Source organism: Doryrhamphus excisus, chromosome 3 (genome assembly GCF_030265055.1).
Source record: "Doryrhamphus excisus isolate RoL2022-K1 chromosome 3, RoL_Dexc_1.0, whole genome shotgun sequence".
In the NCBI taxonomy this organism is placed as follows: domain Eukaryota; kingdom Metazoa; phylum Chordata; class Actinopteri; order Syngnathiformes; family Syngnathidae; genus Doryrhamphus; species Doryrhamphus excisus.
The window spans coordinates 6,813,849-6,832,498 of record NC_080468.1 but is presented as its reverse complement, the minus strand read 5'-3'; the positions used below and the strand labels follow the sequence as shown (position 1 = coordinate 6,832,498).

General features: G+C 42.0%; 2 protein-coding genes across 5 annotated transcripts in view; both read right to left on the bottom strand.

Moving 5' to 3' along the window:
* Positions 1-10,729, bottom strand: part of phlpp1 (PH domain and leucine rich repeat protein phosphatase 1) — a 47,672-nt gene extending 36,943 nt beyond the window's left edge. Inside the window, exons 1-2 of the mRNA XM_058066233.1 lie at positions 10,302-10,729; positions 8,636-10,186 (exon numbers count right to left, since the gene is read on the bottom strand). Of these exons, the coding sequence (XP_057922216.1) occupies positions 8,636-10,186; positions 10,302-10,320 (1,570 nt within the window). The 5' untranslated portion in view covers positions 10,321-10,729. The remainder of the gene's footprint in view (positions 1-8,635; positions 10,187-10,301) is intronic.
* A 3,191-nt stretch (positions 10,730-13,920) lies between these two features.
* LOC131125085 (phosphatase and actin regulator 1-like) overlaps positions 13,921-18,650 on the bottom strand; it is a 40,712-nt gene continuing 35,982 nt past the window's right edge. For all 4 annotated transcript variants that reach the window (XM_058066243.1, XM_058066244.1, XM_058066242.1 and 1 more), the window contains exons 10-12: positions 16,197-16,337; positions 15,219-15,295; positions 13,921-14,056 (exon numbers count right to left, since the gene is read on the bottom strand). In XM_058066243.1, coding sequence (XP_057922226.1) covers positions 14,041-14,056; positions 15,219-15,295; positions 16,197-16,337 — 234 coding nt within the window. In that variant the 3' untranslated portion in view covers positions 13,921-14,040. The remainder of the gene's footprint in view (positions 14,057-15,218; positions 15,296-16,196; positions 16,338-18,650) is intronic.

Sequence of the window (18,650 nt, the reverse complement as noted above, 5' to 3'; positions counted from 1 at the left end):
GGGCACCAAAGTCTCCTTGGAGCGCTACTATAAATGCAACTGATCACTTTAAAAGGTCCCCTACTATGCAAAATGGATGTTTTAATGATGTTATATCATTAATGTGTCCCTAGATCCTGTTTATGAGCACAAAACAGAAGCAAAATCTATCAAAACCCAAACTTGTTTGCACCACTTTTGAGAAAAGATGTCCAAAAGGTCACTTTTAAAAGTTTCGGGTGTCATGGCATCACATGTTCTTGCTAAATTTACGGTGGATTAGTGGGCCGACAGTGGCTTTGACGCAAACACACATATAGGGGCTTTTATAGTTTATGTTGTATGTTAAACAGCGTCTCGAATCAAATCTTGATCATGCTTCCCCGTCCCCCCCAGAGGACAAAAATATTTAGTGGCTGTGACTAGGGGTGTCCCAATACAACTTTTTCACCTCTGATATTGCAGGCTTGAGTATCGACAGATACTGATATGGATTTGATATCAGTATTAAGCATGCACACGTTTACTACATTAGTTTTGTATTTTAGATGCAGATCAATATCGGATTTGGACACCCCTAATCATGACTGACATGACTACGTATTGTGGTACACATTATCACACATGGTATGGCATTTTAATTGTGTAAATCTTATGATGGAAATGTCTGGTCTATTCGATTACTAAGAATACATTTCATATCTAATGGCTTTATGAGCTTGCTCAAATAATCTATACATGCTATCTTAATGAGGCTGCATAAGTGGACAACAAAAGTAGGACACATTTTATAATGTGCAATTTATAAGGCAAACAACTTGCGTACATTTGTTCACACTAATTCCCAGCCAATCAAGTCACGCGAGGAAGTGTCATTCCGGTATTTCTGCATTCTTCAAAAGGGGATGACCTTTGAACCAGGAGCTTTCAGATCAGCAAACCTGCCCCCATTTGTGTCAGAACAGAGTCCATGGAGACATGACAAGCTCTCGCTGTACAAACGTTATCTGTGTGCAGATGACACACACAAAGATTCTGTGACAGTTGGGTCACACCCGTAATTCAATTCAAGAAGCTTATTTCCGATTTTGGGGCTTTTGTTTCTGCTTGCCAAAAACCCTCTGACAATGATGTCATGTGTCAAGGAAACATAATTCTATAGTTGAAGAGCATCTCAGCAGTAATTGATATAAAAGCACTGAAGTGAGGTATTACAAAAAAAAACTCCCACCAAGGAATTGACAGACTTGTGGAAACAGGCCGCACGCAGCCTAATCGGAATTTTTGGGCCCCCTTTAATGCCGAGCGCTGCAGATGTTGTGTGGTATTAGGCTGTGCTGCTGCTGATCAAAGCAGGGCAAAAAGAGAGCCCCCTGCTGACCCGCCTGTAATCCGCCCACCTCTTGCGACTATCAGGGTCCAGTACTCAGCTTGGGGACGGTGTATGATACTCTGTGACCCTGCGGGAAGGGGTAACCTTTTCAGAGAGTTTTTTGCGCGAGCGGCATTTACCCTTGTTTGACAGACAGATTAAAAACAACAACAAAACAAACAAACAGACTAAAAACAACAGTTGCATGAATTTGCCTTTTATCAATATTCTTAGGCCACAGGAGTGACCATTCATTGTTCTGGAGAAAAAGCAAGGAGTGATAAAAGAGATATGGGAAGATAAATACAAATGAGATGGAGGTCTGAGGAGCTATCGCGAGTGCCGCGGGAGGGGAATCGATCATGGGAGAAATTGAGAACGGGGGCAAAAAGAGAGAAGTGGCAGGTGGGAGGATGTGAGCCAAGGAAGCAATCTATGTTAGACAGAAAATAGTCCCCCTGTCTCTCGCCTCTTATCACCCACACTGCTGTCCTCACGGCCTCAGTTGCCATTCATGGAGAGAGATACACACTTTTCATTTAAGAGCGCCACTGCCTCACATGAGGCCGCCACGTGAGGGAACATGCATAATTCCATTATTTGATTGTCCATGTGCTTACTTTGATCTCAGGCACGCACACTTAAAAATAAAATGAAAATAAAAGCGCATAGGGACACACAAGCATATTGAATTTGAGCTGTGGAACGTGTGAAATCTGATTACGCAATTACATAAGGACTCTGCGACGGGCCGTTTAGAAAGACCATTAGATGTTGAAGTCAGGTGAGGACATGGATGGGAGGATGTGTGATGATGTCTCACTTGGTCAACTCTATCAGTACAGAAGAAAATGCCTGAAAAGTTGTGCTATTATGCAAGACTTTTGTTTTGCTTTTCTGTGACATCACCACAGAAGGGTATGATTATTGCAAAATAGCAATCGTCGTACACACTTCTCTGTCCTGGCTACTAAGTAGAATGTACGGTTGATTGAGAGTGTATCGGCAATCAGCATTCATAAAAATGTGGCTGTTTGGGAAAAAAAAGAATATATTTGGATTATGGTCAGAAGTAAAGGTTGCACTGTACGACTAAACTGATATAAAGGGATCCTTCCTAGTGGCCATTCATAAAAAGTAACAACACAGTGCTGTCATATTCATCACCCTGGTCAGGGAGATGCAAGCACGAGTGCAATCTGCTCTTGCAGGCAGCACAAATAAAGACACACAAGAAGGCTCAAAGATGACAGACTGAGTGGTTTTCTCCGCTTTAACAGATACCAATGAGCCAGGCCGCGGAGAAAGCTGGGAGCTTCATTAAGCCTTTAAAACCCTACAGAGTCCTTTAAGTCATCACGTCAGCAGCACTGCCTCCTTGGAGAAGGCCCGAGGTAAGAGTGGAGGGATGCGGTCAAGCTTTTACAGTAATTGAACCATCGTTGTCTTTTTAACATGTCTTGTGTCTACAAGGAATACAGACATTAGTAGCAGACTCACTTTCCTCTCAACCTAATTAATATGAGTGAGACGGCAGCAATTGAAAAGCGGCGTTGCAGCTATCCAATTACCACAATGCAACATTACGTTTCCATGATGCCATTTTGGCCATATTGATTTTGTGTTCATTCCAATTTTGACTGCATCAAATGTCTTAAGGAGACCTATTCTGTGCATCTATTACATGTGGCCAAATGCAAGCACAGCCTGCCCAATGCAATAAAGCCGAAACTTATTGTTTGCAAATATGCATCACAACAACAGCGAGCGAATAACAACAATGAAAATGAAATATGTTTGGAGAATAGCAAATCACGGTGCAATAAAAAGCATATAAATTTAACAGATGTAACAAGCAGGTAAAATTAGTGCCGGGCCACGTTTCATCAGATAGCTGTGCTTTTATTAGTTTCACATTAACCATTTCCTCGTGCCGAGTACTGCAAACAACACGGGAATTACCTGAAAAGCGTTTTAGAACTCTCATCCTCTCAGACTTCACAGAAGCAGAGCGATAAAACCAGTGTGGCACTGAACAGGAATTAATAACTGGATAGTTTCTAGGGCTGTTTTCGCCAGTGGTCATTAATTCTCCTCGTAAAAAAGGAGGCCAAACCGTTATAAGAAAGTGCAATTAAAGAGCAAAAGAATCAACTTTAATAAGTGTGAGTAGAGAGCATAATGCAGTGGCTGCGCTAAAGTGGTGGCGTGCCCGGATGAGATGTGTTTGCAAAGCTGAGTAGGCTAATGAATCTAAATTATTTAGCATGCCGCTTTGGCTTGGTAAGGAATTCAAGGTCCTTGCCCTCTTGGGAAACCTGGTGCCAATGTGTGTTAGGGTTCAGTATGCCATTTCCTTTTCTTACAAATCTACACTCACACACCCACAGTTACTGCTATGTTTGGGAACAGAGCCATCTAAGCAGTGGACTCTGCTGTTGAAACTCATTACTATGTGACACTGCCCTGTATGCTATTCTATTCACTGCATGGGACATTAAACCACAATTTAGAAGGTAGGAAAATTCAGTTGGATCTAAGGATCTACGGGCTGCTCTAAAAGTATGTTTGCGGTGCAGAGCAGACAGAGCTAATAAATACAACATTTACAACATAAATACAACATGGACTATGTTTCTGGACGACATCCATCCGTTTCCCATACCGCTTGTCCTCATTAGGGGCACAGCTGAGCTGGAGCCTATCCCAGCCAACCTGGACTGGCCGCTATATTGACAAACAACCATTCAGACCTAACTAACATGCATGTGGGACTACCCGGAGAAAACCAACGCAAAACACATGCACTCTCCGCAGCTTGTGAGGCTGACATGCAGTCCATTTTAAGGAATTGATGGCCATTTATCATCTTTTGTGCTATATAACAACATACTAACCACATACTGTACATGCTAAAGAAAAGGTTTCATCTGTTCTGGTTTATAACTAGGTGGATCAATCCCCAAATTAACAGATACCAGGGTCATGAATGTTAACATATGCATGTTAACTATCTACAATTCGGTTCAGAACCATACAAGGAGATAAAACACCCCAACAAAGTATGCATGTATTAATATTGAAACTCGTGTATTAATATTGAAACTCTAATAATGGTGGTTGAAGCACTACAACAGGCGCCTGTGTGGGCAAGCTCTGAGAGGAGCACTCGTCAGCCTGCCAAAGAGGACAGCGGCCCTTTGATTGGGGCGGTACTCTGTACATGTGCGCGTTTTACTGTTTGTGTGTGTCTACACGGAACGAAAGTGAGTTCTTTCATCTGAAAAACAAAAAAACATGACCTGAACACCCCTCCACCTTTCTTTGAAAACGCAAAGTCAACCTGCCCTCTGCAGACCCCAATGCAATCACATCCTGAACTTAAAAAGTGAAGCACAAAAACAAAAGCTGCACAGTGCTCTTATTGAAACGCATAGCAATACAATACAATAGATACTGGACTTCCTGTATCAAAGATCTCTAAAGACAAGGAGGCCCTCAGTGTGCCCGAGGTCTACAGTTGCAGCAGCTGTGCCTCAGAGTCAGCCAGAAAGTCAGCTGAGGCAGACTGTCTCCACTATCTGGCCTGGTCAACCATTCAAAGGAGGCTAAACATGTGTAAGAACACTCCCTTCATCTCGCTGTACTTCCTGCGCAGTAAACATGCTTGACATTCTAAAGGAGCCAGTGTACATTCCACGCATGCTTCCAACAGGGGCCAGCGACATGCGAAAGAGCACGCTGCATGTCACGAGGGCGTCTGTGAATGTATGAAAGTGCAATTCAATGTCCCTGTGTTGCAGGGCTGAATAAGCATTAAGACCTTGTGTGCAGAGTGGCGACGCCTTGCCGTTGAATGGGGACGGGGGGGGAAAGAGGGTTGCTTAGTGAGCACTCAGGTGACCAGAGTTAAGCCATCTCACATGGGACATGTGACGTCGCTCTCAGAGGTGCGTCAGGGTTTTTATTTGTCGGCTGCTATGGCTTGGCTGACTGTGCAGGCCCCCGCCTCCATGCACCTCAATCCACACTGCATGCACTATGCATGAACCTGCCATAAAACACTATCTACAGTAGATCATCATGCCCCCCTTGCATGCATTTCAAACAGAATACATGGTGAAATATAGCAGCACTATAGACTGTAAATACTTGGACATTGTAGCTGCATGAGATTGCAGTGTTTCTCTAAGGTTTACAGGTCTGGGGCGGCACAGCGGAGTAATCGTGCGTAATCATGGGCGACTGACGAACACTAGCACAAACATTCGTCACACATGCAAGCATGTATGTTTAAGGGCTGCAGCTATCGAATATTTTAGTAATCGAGTATTCTACACAACTTTCTGTTTCGTTGCCTTGCCACTTTTCTAGCCTCTTCAATCAATCAATCAATGAATAATATCCAAATAATTGTTGCAGCCCTAGCCAACTGTATTGCAATCGCTACCTCAAGTGTTAACAATTTGACCACCAACTTTCATGATAGAAAACGACTACACATTCACTCCTTTGAGTAGTTTCACATGCGTCATAATGGCGTGTGTTTTACTTAATGAAATCGCTCCTCCACACTATGCCTGTCACAATAATGGATATATCAATTTATCGAACGATTTAAAAAAAAAAACAAGTCTGTAATTATAAGCCCTCTATAACTTAAGATATAAGTGTATGCGCGTCTGTGCAATCTGTTAGTCTCTCTGTGCTACTCCGGCTGGATGACAAGAGGGTTTACTCTGCATGTGTCTGTGTGCATTGGCTCTATATGAAAGGAACACATCTTCTCAGCTATAAAGCCACTTTGTGCCAGTAGCTACACAAGTGCTAGCAGTTAGCAAGCAGAGGTGAATATGAATGAAGCCACAAAGGCAATAATTTGTATGCCGAATGCTACAGTTCTGTTGTGGCTGTAGCTTCAACACGACAGTCAACACTTCCTGAAGTTTTTGATTGGCAGAGTAAATATTAAACAAACAACGCAAAATGATGCACAGGAAGCGGGGAGGCACAGTGTTGTATTCAAGCACAAGGTGGAGCCGTAGAGGTGAACTGCACTTTTGGGTGGATTTTGCCCATCATTCACAGTCCTGTGAAATAGGAACACATCTTTCTTTCCCTTTTCTGTGCATTATAAGTTAAGTTAAGTTAATTTCAGATAGCTTACGTGGTGTCATTGGGAGACACCTATTTCGACTATGGATACCTCTAACACAAAACCTCTAATGAAGTGAATCATTTGATATACATGCTGTGATCATGCATTAACATGCACACTGATGATAACATCTAATAGTTGCAGTATCTTGCCGTATTTTGATTATTTTAAACTCCACAGAAACGTATTTTCTCGACGGATCGATACACATAGTTATGCTACCTCTGTGAACAACAACGGCGACAACACTTATGATCTCCGCTCTCCTTGGACTGGAGGACAGGCAAAAAATGCTGACGGCAAACGAGAATCTTTGTAGTGAAATCAAGAGCTAGGTATCCTCTCTTCTGTCTGTGAATGACGCTGAGACTAGTGATTACCAAGTATGTCGTGTTAGCTCGCGAGTATCAATGCGCCCTAGGAAAGAAGTTTCAGTAGTGTTTTAAATCATCAAAATACGACAAGATATTGCAATTATTACATGTTATCATCGGTGTACGTGTTAATGCATGATCACAGCATGTATATTAAACCATGCAATATTCTTAGGTTTATTTTTAGAGGGTTCCATAATTGAAATAGGCGTATCCCAATGATGGCACTGTAAGCTATCTGAAATTAACTTGTTGTAAAGGGAAATAAATATGCGTTCATGTTTTACATAAGGATTGTGAATGAAAAAAGTGCAGTTCCCCTTTAAATGACTTCTATTGTGAGCTAGCTCTATCTAGAAACTAAAATTAAAGAGCCTCACTTGACTTTGTGGGATGGGGTGCCCCCTAATATGCATACACAGTTATACACCAGTAAATTAGAGGATGGTACACTTCTGTGTGCTGACATCACCTGTAAACAAGACAAACAGCTTTGAATTATATCTCTGGAAGGCCGCCAAAAAGTGGTACAGCCCGGAATACTCATTATGGTGCCCTTCACAACTTTGGATAATGGAAATGCAACAAATGGCATTATTACAAATGTCCTGTCTCCACATGGGAATGTTTTCTTTTCAAAAACGTAAAGTATTCATCGTCTTTCGTGTACTTTATGACTTATGATTTATGTTGTTAACTTGTAATTGAGTCGATTAAATCCAGTATCGGGATCCAGTTCCGATACCACTGTAACTCACTCGGGGTGCTCCAATCAGGGTTATATACTGCTGATTCGGATACCCATCGTCCATGAATGAAACCGACAGATACCAATCACATGGATTAACTGTAAAAAAAAATGGCGTAGTTCCATATGAAAGTGAAAACGAAAGTATTTTAATTGTATCAGTAATCGGCAGATGTCCAAATTCTGGTGTGAAAAAATCTGGATCGGTGCGTCCCTAAGTTTATTTGTTCGTAACTCAAAGAATTCCCTCCAGGCGCTCCTGAGACATTGTGATCATGACACATGAGGAGTATTCATGCACAGAATGCATCAATGATTGCGAGGCATGATAAAGGAATTTTGACAGCGCTTGCTTCCTGAAATCAAAAGCCATTTTTAACATTTAAAAATACAGGTCAAGTGACATGTGTATGACTATGCAAAGGCAGGCACGCATGTGACTATCTCCCATAACCTCGTGTTCAGGACAGAAAGCTAGAAAGAGAGCACCCCGCCCACCACCTCCTTTTCACATCCCTAAGCAAGTGGACACATTCGGAAGAGCAAATCTTCTTGAGCTGTGTAGCCCAGCTTGGCAGGAAGTTAGTTAGGTGCTGCAGGCCAGTTGGGCAGGCCCTGCACAGCATCTCAATGACCACAGAGGTCCGACTGAGGGAATTTAAGACCCACGCTGCCCCCACCCCTACTCTCCATCCAACCACAAAGGCATTCAGTCTTTTTATGGGGGATGATAATGGGGCGAAAGCTGGACAGGGCCCCCGTGTCGGAGCGCCGTAAGTTGTGGCGTTGGCTTTGTGGTGATATCATGCATGTCAATGGGAGAGCAGTGACGCGATCGGGGTCGGAAGAATAACACAAACAACAATAAAGCCATTTTAAGGAATACTCTGCGTCTGATTGTTACCACTGGAAGTGTTTGGACTGTACACTTGCTAACAACCTGTTACAAGCTCTATAGGAAATGATCTGCAGTGTGAAAAAACATAGTACATGAAAAATCTTACCTGCATAGAAACGTAACAGGGAACCCATTTCTGTGTTAAGCCCTTCCTCTTGAACTCTCCAAGGGTCCTTAAATCCAAGCTTAAAGAGAAAGTCATTCTGGATCTGCAGGGGCCTCTCATCTGGGCTAAGCCTCCTGACTGCTTCGCCGTGCAGCTGAACATACAGTGTGGGGATGGACTCGTCGCAGGAACTTCCATCCTGGTCGGAGGTCAGCGCCGATTTGTCAGTACCGCAGTCTGGATCCTGGATGTCAGGTGTGTTACCTCCGGCGCTGTCCCTCGACAAGGACCCTGCGCTGCTGCTGGTGGGCAGGCCGTTTATCACATCATTTCGACAGACTGTGTCGCACTGCTTGTAGCTGGCACCATTGCTGTGGAGCTGGTTGATGGGATCCAGGCTTGTGTTCGACGCAGGGCAGTCCAACTCCAGCTCATCCGAAGAACTGCCATACAAATCATGGCCCTCTGTGGCACTGTCAAACGATGGGCTGAGGATGGACGCATCCGTCCCCAGGATCATGTCATCACTGAGGGAGTCCCTGTGCTCGCTGAGTCGGGCCCCTGAGCTCAGGTCATCAAATGCACTGCTCTCCACATCCGAGCCAGAATTGAGCCCGTAGCTGTCCACTCCATTCCTGTGCTCGGACTCATCATCATTAGGGGTATCCACGTTTGAGTTCAAATTTAAATCAGACAGTGAACAAGTTATGTTGTCTTGGGACTCTGACTCTGGGGTGAAAAGTTTTCCATCCTGTTGCTTTTGCCTCTCACCTGCATTCGTCATGAGCAGCAGTCTCATCTTGTCACTAGCGTGACCTCCTAAATCTGTGGCTTCCAGGCCCGACAAGTGGTCGTATTTCATAGTGGGGTCTTCGATGACCTTGCACAGATTGTAATTGTACTCATACTTGACACTGCAGTTGCCATTTTGATCCAGCTTGGGGCCGTCTTTGCTAAAAATGCGCATAACAGAGCTCGACTTGCCGCAGAGTTTGTTCAGGCGAAGGGCGACCTCGCCGGCTGTGGTGTCCACGGTGCAGAGAACCGGCCTGGGATACGAGGACGTCAATCTGTCGTAGACGTGGATGGCGCCTCGGTGGAGATCGGTTCGAACCCACTCGCGATCAGCCAGTTGTAGCTGCATGTTCTGCCGGTGCTTGAGGAGAGTCTTACGGTCCAGACTCCGTGTGTGCAGAGACGCAGAGGAAAGGGCCGAGCTCATCTTGGCACCACCGCAGGCGGTGGCCGTGACAGCCGAGGAGGCGGCGCTGCTGGACGCAGCTGTGGCGGCGCTGAGGTTCCTCTTCAAGCGCCTGCGTCTTAGCAGCAGGGAGCCGGAGTTGCCGGATAATCCTCGGCCGTTAAACGCCGTGATTCTGCTTGTGGGGGCGGCGTGGGAAAGACCGTTCCCATTCTTCGCGTCTACGGGGGAGGGAGCGAGATGTCCGCCGCCGCCGTCGTCCGCTGGAGTCCGGCGACCACTGGACACTCCGCTGGGCTTCTTCGTTAACTTGTCGCCATCGTCAGCTGTAGCCTGCACACTTTCCATCTCTGCCAATGAAAAGTGCCCCTCTTGGAATAAATAACGGTGCGCACTTGGTTTCACCGACCGCGTCTACATTTAAAACCCGGAGTAGATTCCCACCAAACGGGCGGTGTTGCTCACTTGTTCCGCTGGTAGTCATTCACCCCTCGCCTTCCTCCGTCGCTACGAGGGAACATTTTTAACCGATTAAAGTCGTTGGGAAAGGAGGAGGCAGGGCGCGTAGAGACATATCAGGGCGGAGACGTGACTGTACGTCCCGCTTGGTCGGAAATACACTGCTCGAATATGCAATGAACGTCGACCGACCTCCTACGCAAACGTCGGCTTAATGTATAATTCATGAGGAAGAGTCAAGATGGCGTTGCCTCACAACAACGCGGTGCATTGTGGGAAATGTATTGCAGCAACTCCGTGAAGTAAAGCTGTGTGGATCGCACATGACTACAACTCCCATCTTAACAATTTATCCTTTATCAGCTTAGGTAGCAGAAGCGGTTAGCGGAAGGGAATCTTGAAAGAGCTTTTATTTAAAGCCTTTGAACGCTATTCGAAGCGATCAAAGTCAACTCTGCTGAGGTGCTGTTTTAAAGCCTGCTGTCAGACACCTTTAACTAAGTAGTACCTACTCTGTTATTGCATAGCAGTCAAGCCCCAACTTTGCAAATTGCTAATATGTGGTGTCCATATCAAAAGCATTACAGTCCACTGCCGTCGGTAATCAGTTTGGTGGTATTTCTTTAAGATTCACCAAAGGAAATGCAGTTCGACGCCATTTCGCACTACCGATGGGTCGTTCGCAAACGATCCTGCAGCATTGTGACTGGAGTTGGCCCTTTGAAATTAAGAAGCCTTTTTTGTCTCTTTTTTTCTGTTAAAGAAACACATAAAATGGAAATGTGGGGTCTATGAAGGCTTGGTTTTTTGTACTAAGTATGTGTAACACTTATTACATTTGATTTTAATTACAAAAAGTATAACTAACGCCAATGAATGAAAGTGGATGGTAATGCAATGCTAGTCACGATGAGGCTAGCCCTACAAGCGCTTTTTCGCTTGTTGTGGACCCACATCCATCTCCCGCAAGTGGTGATATGTAATACTCCAAGCTGCGTCCACATAATCCACCCTCCTTGCCTATTGTAATTCCAGTAACAGTTTACGATCATTTAATAATTTGTGTTCCCTTCGACTATAGAGGCTTCCGTAGCCACAGAGGTTGCCGCCATCTTGCGCTGAGGTCACGTCATTACGTGTGCTTAAAGGTTAAAAAAACGTATCCACTGGATACCAGCATTCACGGAATGGAGCATGCCGTGGACAACTCAAACTCGGATATGTAATTTATCACCCGAAGGAAGAGTGGACAACTCAAGACTCATGGGACACACAGGTGGTGGTGACACATGAAGGCAGCCTGGGCAATATTTACGATAAGTGAGAATCGGTTCTCATCGTTCCCTTTAAAGAGACGTTCAAACAACTCGTTCGCGAACATCCCATCTCAGTATGTGTTAACACTGAGAAAAGGTGGGGAGGGGTTACAAACACTGCAGAGCCGGAAAAATGCTGCTTCATAATTTGAGACTGCATGCTGGGACGGTGATGAAAATGAACAAAAGCTGACCTTGGACCTTTTTGTCTAATTGAGATGGATCAGTCTTTATATTTTCTAATTATAGGTATTTTTTTTACATATTTATTTTTTATGTAGCAGTGTGATCCATGTTTAGCATATAAATAAATTCAAATAATAATCACATATTTACAGTAGACCCTAAGCAGTAAAACAATGGGGGGGAAATAACCGACTCTTTTTAGGCAGCTGATCCAAAAAAAAAAACAGATTCCTTAAAAATTGCCGAAATTCCCATTACTATTTCGCACTGCAATAGCAGCCGACTGGCGCGAATTCTGTTTTGTTTCCCGCCACCTAGAGGACTAAAAGGAAATGAATATCTGTAGGCCACAGCGACCCCCACAGGCGAGGAGGAGCTCTTATGTCTTATGACGTGTTTGACATAATCAGTGCCTTGATGCTAGACTGATACATACCTATTCCATATTGCAATTATTATTACCTAAACTTTAAATGACACATTAGCAGAGCTGTGTGTTGTATTACATAAAATACCACAGTGTTTGCAGATACATTTTTAAACAATATAAATGATCATTAACACCATGCAATATCAGATCAGTTATTGTTTCTGTAATGCAAATGTATAACATGGAGAGGCATTCAGAAATGGGATTTTAATTGGCATTGTGTATCCTGTACATGGCATTGTGTATTCCAAAAGTGACAACAACAAAAATTCAAATCTGTCAATATGCCAATTACACCTGAAAAAAAAGGCTATTGAGTTCATTTTCCTTTTTCAAAATCAGCGAAAAAGGAAATGCTCATGCACAGTTTGGAAAGCTTGTGTTTTGGACTGGGTTTAGATAGAGTGTTGGACTTCATCAATACAAAAAAAAATTCTTAAAAAGCCCACCTGGTGAAATTTTGTTCCAATGTAATCGAAATTAATATAACAGCCTTGATAATACATGCAAACCATACAGTTCAAACTTAGTTTTATATGTCATTTTTTTTGTCAGGGTCACCTAACCATCACTGATGAGAAAACATAACATTTTCAGTAATCCAATCAGTCAAATAAATATAAAACATGAAGTGAGCTTATGAACATTAGAATACTGTCGAGAGAGAGACAGCGAAAGACCAGTTGACTTCTTACCAGTGCAGTGCATTATTTTACCTGTGACAAATATTTTTAAAATCGGTATACTAAAATGCAAACTTGTTTATTTACCAGATAGAATTGTCAATATGTCTCCGTGATCTAATTGGCTCAGTGAAGACAAGAGCAGGAAAAGCCATCCTGCTGTGAATAAAAAAAAAAAAAACAATGCAGAAGTGAGGCATTCTGTAGGTAAAACCCTTTCTTCATAACCAAGAGCTAATACTTGTAAAAATAATATTACTTTAAAAATTAATGTGTGCAATAAAAATGGAGGTTAAGAGGGCTATAGATACTACTGTAATGTTTGGAGAAAAAAAAAAGATAACACTGTTGAATGTCTTGCTCTCAGAATTAATTCACATCTCCATTCAAAGTTTCTATTTTAAAAAAAGAAATAATATAAAACATGTCAGCGGCAATTTTTACATAAAATTTACAGTTTTCTGATGCATGAATGAAATTTGGCCAAAAGTGATTTTGAATTATAAACAATATGTACATGTTGAGAGTGGGGAAAAACACCCTCTTGATTCACAGTAAGCAACTGGATGACAACATTGTCGGTACAGTGAGAATTACACAAATCAGGACATACAGTAATGACTGTTACACAGACCGAACTCTAGAGGGCGCTATAGCATTTGGCAGGGAAAAAAAGTAGCATATACTATTGCACACAGTGACATTACACCCCTAGATGGATGCCTTGGCTGATGAGATGACAAAGTCCTTCCCTTAGGAGCTCCGCGAGTGATGTCATCATCAAGAAGAGGGATTGTGACACTGTGAGTAAATGTTTTATCAGTCTCTGAAGACAAAAACAAAACTGAGCATCTGCCTGAGAGCTCAGCCCGGAGAACTTTTGGGAAGTGAAGCTAAATCCACCAAACGGGTAAAAAGAGAGGTGCAGTGAATCAACTGGAGTCACCAATATGTGCTACTACAGTAGGTGGGACTAGTAGTGGGGTACCAAGTACCGACTCAGTTGTTTGTGCGTGGGGGGGCGGGGGGAAGGCATTTCTGAAGACATGGCCTTATTCAAGAAAACGGGCACCATTTGACTGTCCAGCACTTAAGGTTCTACAGCACTGCTTGACCATAACAATGGTCTACTATGGTCTGTGGAACCTAAAAAAGACAAAAAGAAAGATTTATAATAAAAACAGACTTTATATATTTGTAGTTTAAGCTTATAACTCAGTGCACCTGAAATTATTTGTCTTATGTTATCTGTAAAAGTGTCATACAATCTTCTATAAGTGATCGTGTCCCTTTTTTCAGGAGAACTTTAAACATCAAAACCACATCAAATAACTAATTAATTGACTGTTACAGTATTTTTTGGAATGTACATGAATAAAGGATGTGTGATATAAAATATGAACTATCCCTCCATCCATTTTCTGTGCAGCTTATCCTAAATAGGGTCACGGGTATGCTGGAGCCTATCCCAGCTGTCTTTGGGCGAGAGGTAGGGTACACTCTGGAATAGTGGATAAAACATTGACTATTAAAGAGTATGTGAACGTCCCTCCTTTTTTTTTTTTTAAATTTCCCAGATATATAATATTTAACCTACACTCTAAAAAGTAATTCAGAGTATCTGTTGACACCACTTGATTTAATACATAAATGCAATGTAAAAAATGTAATTAATTGATTTAGATACACTTTCTAAGTTGCTAACTTTATTTTTTAAGTTATGTTCAAATCATAATGTTGGCTATTACATGAACTTAATTTAGCATGTCATATACACTCAAATTTTATTGTTGGTAAGCTTAAAACAAAATTCAAGTTGCCATGACTTAATAAAATTAGCTTGGTAACATAATATACACACACACACACACACACACACACACATATATATATATAAAGTTACTGCTACTTAAAAAGCTGTGTGCATTGTTATTATAATTAAGTAGACAATAAATTAAACTAATTTGAATAAAATTATTAAGTCAGTTGACTTAACATATTTCTTTGAGTTACAAACTTAAAAACTTGTCCCTTTTAATTATTACAATTATTCAGTAAGCATTACTTAAAATGAGCTTTGAGTGAAGAGGAAAAGCTAATTCGTGCAATGCAATATTGTTTGTTGGTTCAAAGCAATTTCAAATTAAGTTGTCATAACTAAGAAAGACTAATGGAAATTATTGCGTTGATTTTTTTTGTTGAGGCCAAACATTTATTTTTTGAGTGTACTCAGTGGGTTTGCCCACCCCTGATTTAAGAATATTCTGCATCAAGTTCAACCCATTCTGCAGTTAATGGTGCACATTACCTGGTTAAATGACGACTTGACTCGTGCACCGCCATCTCATTGCTCTTGAAATCATTGAGCTCTTTTCGTATAGCCGCCTGCAAATGGAAAAAAAAAAAAAAAAACGGTGACGGTGAGATTGTTATTTCCACACATTCAGAACGGACAGTGAGAGAGTAATGTGGCTTGTGGTGATTTAGTCGTATTTAGGCATCATTGACTCTCACCAAATACCAAAATAGCATACACTTTTTTCAACCCAAGATTAAAATTTTTTTTTTTTTTTTTTTTTTTTTTTTTAAAGTGCTTAACTGACGACAGCAGTACAACATATGTTTCAATAGGGGGCACTAATGTAATTCTACAGCTAGTGTTTTACAGTACAACTTAAAAATAGACCGTTTTATATAGTATCTATTTTTAATCCGTCATAAGCATACACTTTGGGTCATGGTTGTCAAGATGATGTAAAACACAGCCCTCTACGACTGTTTCCATTCAATTAGTGACACTTATCACAGGAGAGTATGCTAATATTCAGATGGCTTTATATATTGTTGTTGTATCCATCCTTACTGTTGGCCTAGCAAGTTTTCCAAACAGGAAGGAAAAACACCAGGAAGTTAAAATAAATAAAAAAGAATAGCAGTGCAGCACTGCATGCGGCTCGTCATCCCGAGGCACCGCTTGTCCGATTACTCTCTTACATAAGGGGAGTTATTGCATAATCAAAACATTGTATCCCCATCATTTCCACCACTGGTCCTCAGGTGTGCTCTTGTGTTCTCATCAGCAAAGCCAAGGAGGCAGCACCCCCGCTACTTTACCCCTTTCACATAAAAAGAAAGTGCAGCAGAGGTGCTCCTGGGCGTTTTACTCCCGAAGTGTGAAGGAAGTGAACACATCTCACTACACTTACGAGCGAGTCGCATGAGGTGAGATGCTCTTGACCTCATTAAATGATTATTTGAGTTCAGTTAAGTGTAAAATGCTACTGGCCTTGTCAGCTGCTGTAAGACGGGTCCAGGGCTTATCCGCCCGCCGGTCGTAGTCCTGGGCATCTGAGACCTCCACATAATCACTGAATCGGATGAGGATTTTGGCTTGTCTCAGCTGTTCCACGGTGGGCCTCTGGCTCAGCTGGAAACAACAAAAAGATAAATATTTGCTATAGATCTCCTCATAGATTGGATGTACCACTAATTTCCGTAGTCAGAGCATAAGCAACCTGTTCACAAGCTTCTAAATATGCTTTTTAACATTAGAGTCATCTGGACATGAAATAACACCCCTATAGTCACTTTTACATAAATTTCCCGAAATAGAAGAACTAATATAGTAGAGTAAATCATCCATTTAAAACATACCGTATTTCCGCACTATCAGGCGCACTTGATAGCCTTTAACTTTCTCAAAAATCGATGGTGCACCTTATAATCTTGAGTCTTGAACCAGTCATGATGTGCTATATATATCACTATATTGACACTTACTATGGTATCCATTATGTCATTGGATGGTCATATCACCTCGTACTTCGGTACGAGGTGCATTATTAAAAAAAAAACCCTAAACTGTATTATGGAAAGCAGGAAGTGAACAAATGTAACAGTTACTGATTGTAAAAGTACCAGATGGAGGGGTAGGATTTAATAAGCTTTGCTTCTTCCTACTCCTTTTGGACATGTGGAACTGTGAACTGATTATGTGATGCATTCAATTGTAATCTGATGCATGTTCAAATGAAATAAAACCATTACCATTACCATAATCCGGAGTTCCAAAATCTGTAAATATGTTGTTCTACTCTACTCTGGTTAGCGCTCCGTTTGATTGACTGTCGGACCATTTCCAGCTGACAGTGATAAACCAATTATGCAATACATACAGTACGTACATGTAACCTCCGCCACAGCTCCGGTAGGTATACTACCAGTATGCTGTAAAACATTGCGCCCATCTCTCCGCTACTGTGAAAAACCAAGTGAAGCAAATGAATTCGGAGTTCGGAGCTTGCCATCATTCCAGGAGGATTTACAAAAGAACTCCAACCGCTCCGGATGTTGGTGTGAACAGGGTGTTCAAAGTCAAGTTGCGAGCGGCGTGAGAACAATGGATGACACACGGCGAATACAACTTTACTAAGATTGGGAGGCAGCGCGGGGCATGTTACGCCACCATATGTGAATGGATTGTGGATACTTGGGCTAAGTTCCTGTTGTCCGAGCTTTGTCGAAAGCATCATTGCTGAACAGCCACCTGAACCCGGCATGTTTGAAGGCCAAACTGCCCAGCTGTTCAATTCAGATACAGAAGATGAGGACTTTGATGGATTTGTGGGAGAAGAATAATTAAAAATACGGTGAATGTATTGTTAAATAGTAGAATAAAGTTCAATTAAAAAGTCACCGTTTTGCTTCCGTTGCCTTTTTTTGTAGGCCGTGTGGTGCGAGGGGGTTCGCACATACAGTAATTCACCCCGGAGCTATTAAAGTTGAGGGTGTTGTCACCAGAATGGTTCAGGCAGTAGAAAGAACAATTAAGTTGCGTTTTCTGGGCTCTCCTTTCACAACAGTTCCGAGTGAACTGTTCCGAGTTCATGTTGAACAAGAAAATAAAGTTTGCTCCCGCATTCGACACTCCGCCTCAGACTCCGTTAAGTACGGTAGAAAATACGGTAAATAAGACTCATAATTGTGTGTGTCGCTACAAGTGTGTTCCCTCGGGGAGCTGAGTGAGTGGCGGACAGGAAGTGACATCAGGGGTTCATATACAAGTTTCAGCTTGTCATGAGTTGCAGACGGAACAGTAGTCCATGTATTTGAGGGATTTTTATTCATGAGAGATATTTATCTGCAACAAAAGCATGTTGTTAAGGCAATCAAGTCTGGCATGGACATTACAGTGATATCACTGACATCTACTGTCCAGTGAAGAATACTACTTATCACATACTACAGTATTAATTGGCCCTGTACCCTAGAAACCGCCCATGAATGATACGGGAAAAGCTAAAATATAAAGTTTAACCATGTCCAGTATCAGCCCCTGTAGCTGTCCACTCAGAGCGCGCTGCTCTGGTATCGTGCCTATGAAACAACCAATCAGAGAACAGCGCACGGGCCCAGGTCATGAAGTGGGCTCCTGGGCTTAACTCTCTGAATTCCGCGCATGTGACAGGAAATGTCACTGTAACTATAAATATTCCTAGTGCTTCTCCAGTCACCAAAAAACCTAAACTTGATTGATGGAACTTTAATTGTCAGACATTGATAAGATAAGACTGTTGATAAAATATTATTGTTGAAATATTTTTGCAATTATTGTGTTTACACTGTTTAGATATAATACATGTAATAAACTGAAATTTTTCTGGAAACAAAATGGTCTTTTGATTAAATAGTACGTGATAATAAGCTCATGATTAAATAGTATGTGATAATAAGATCATCA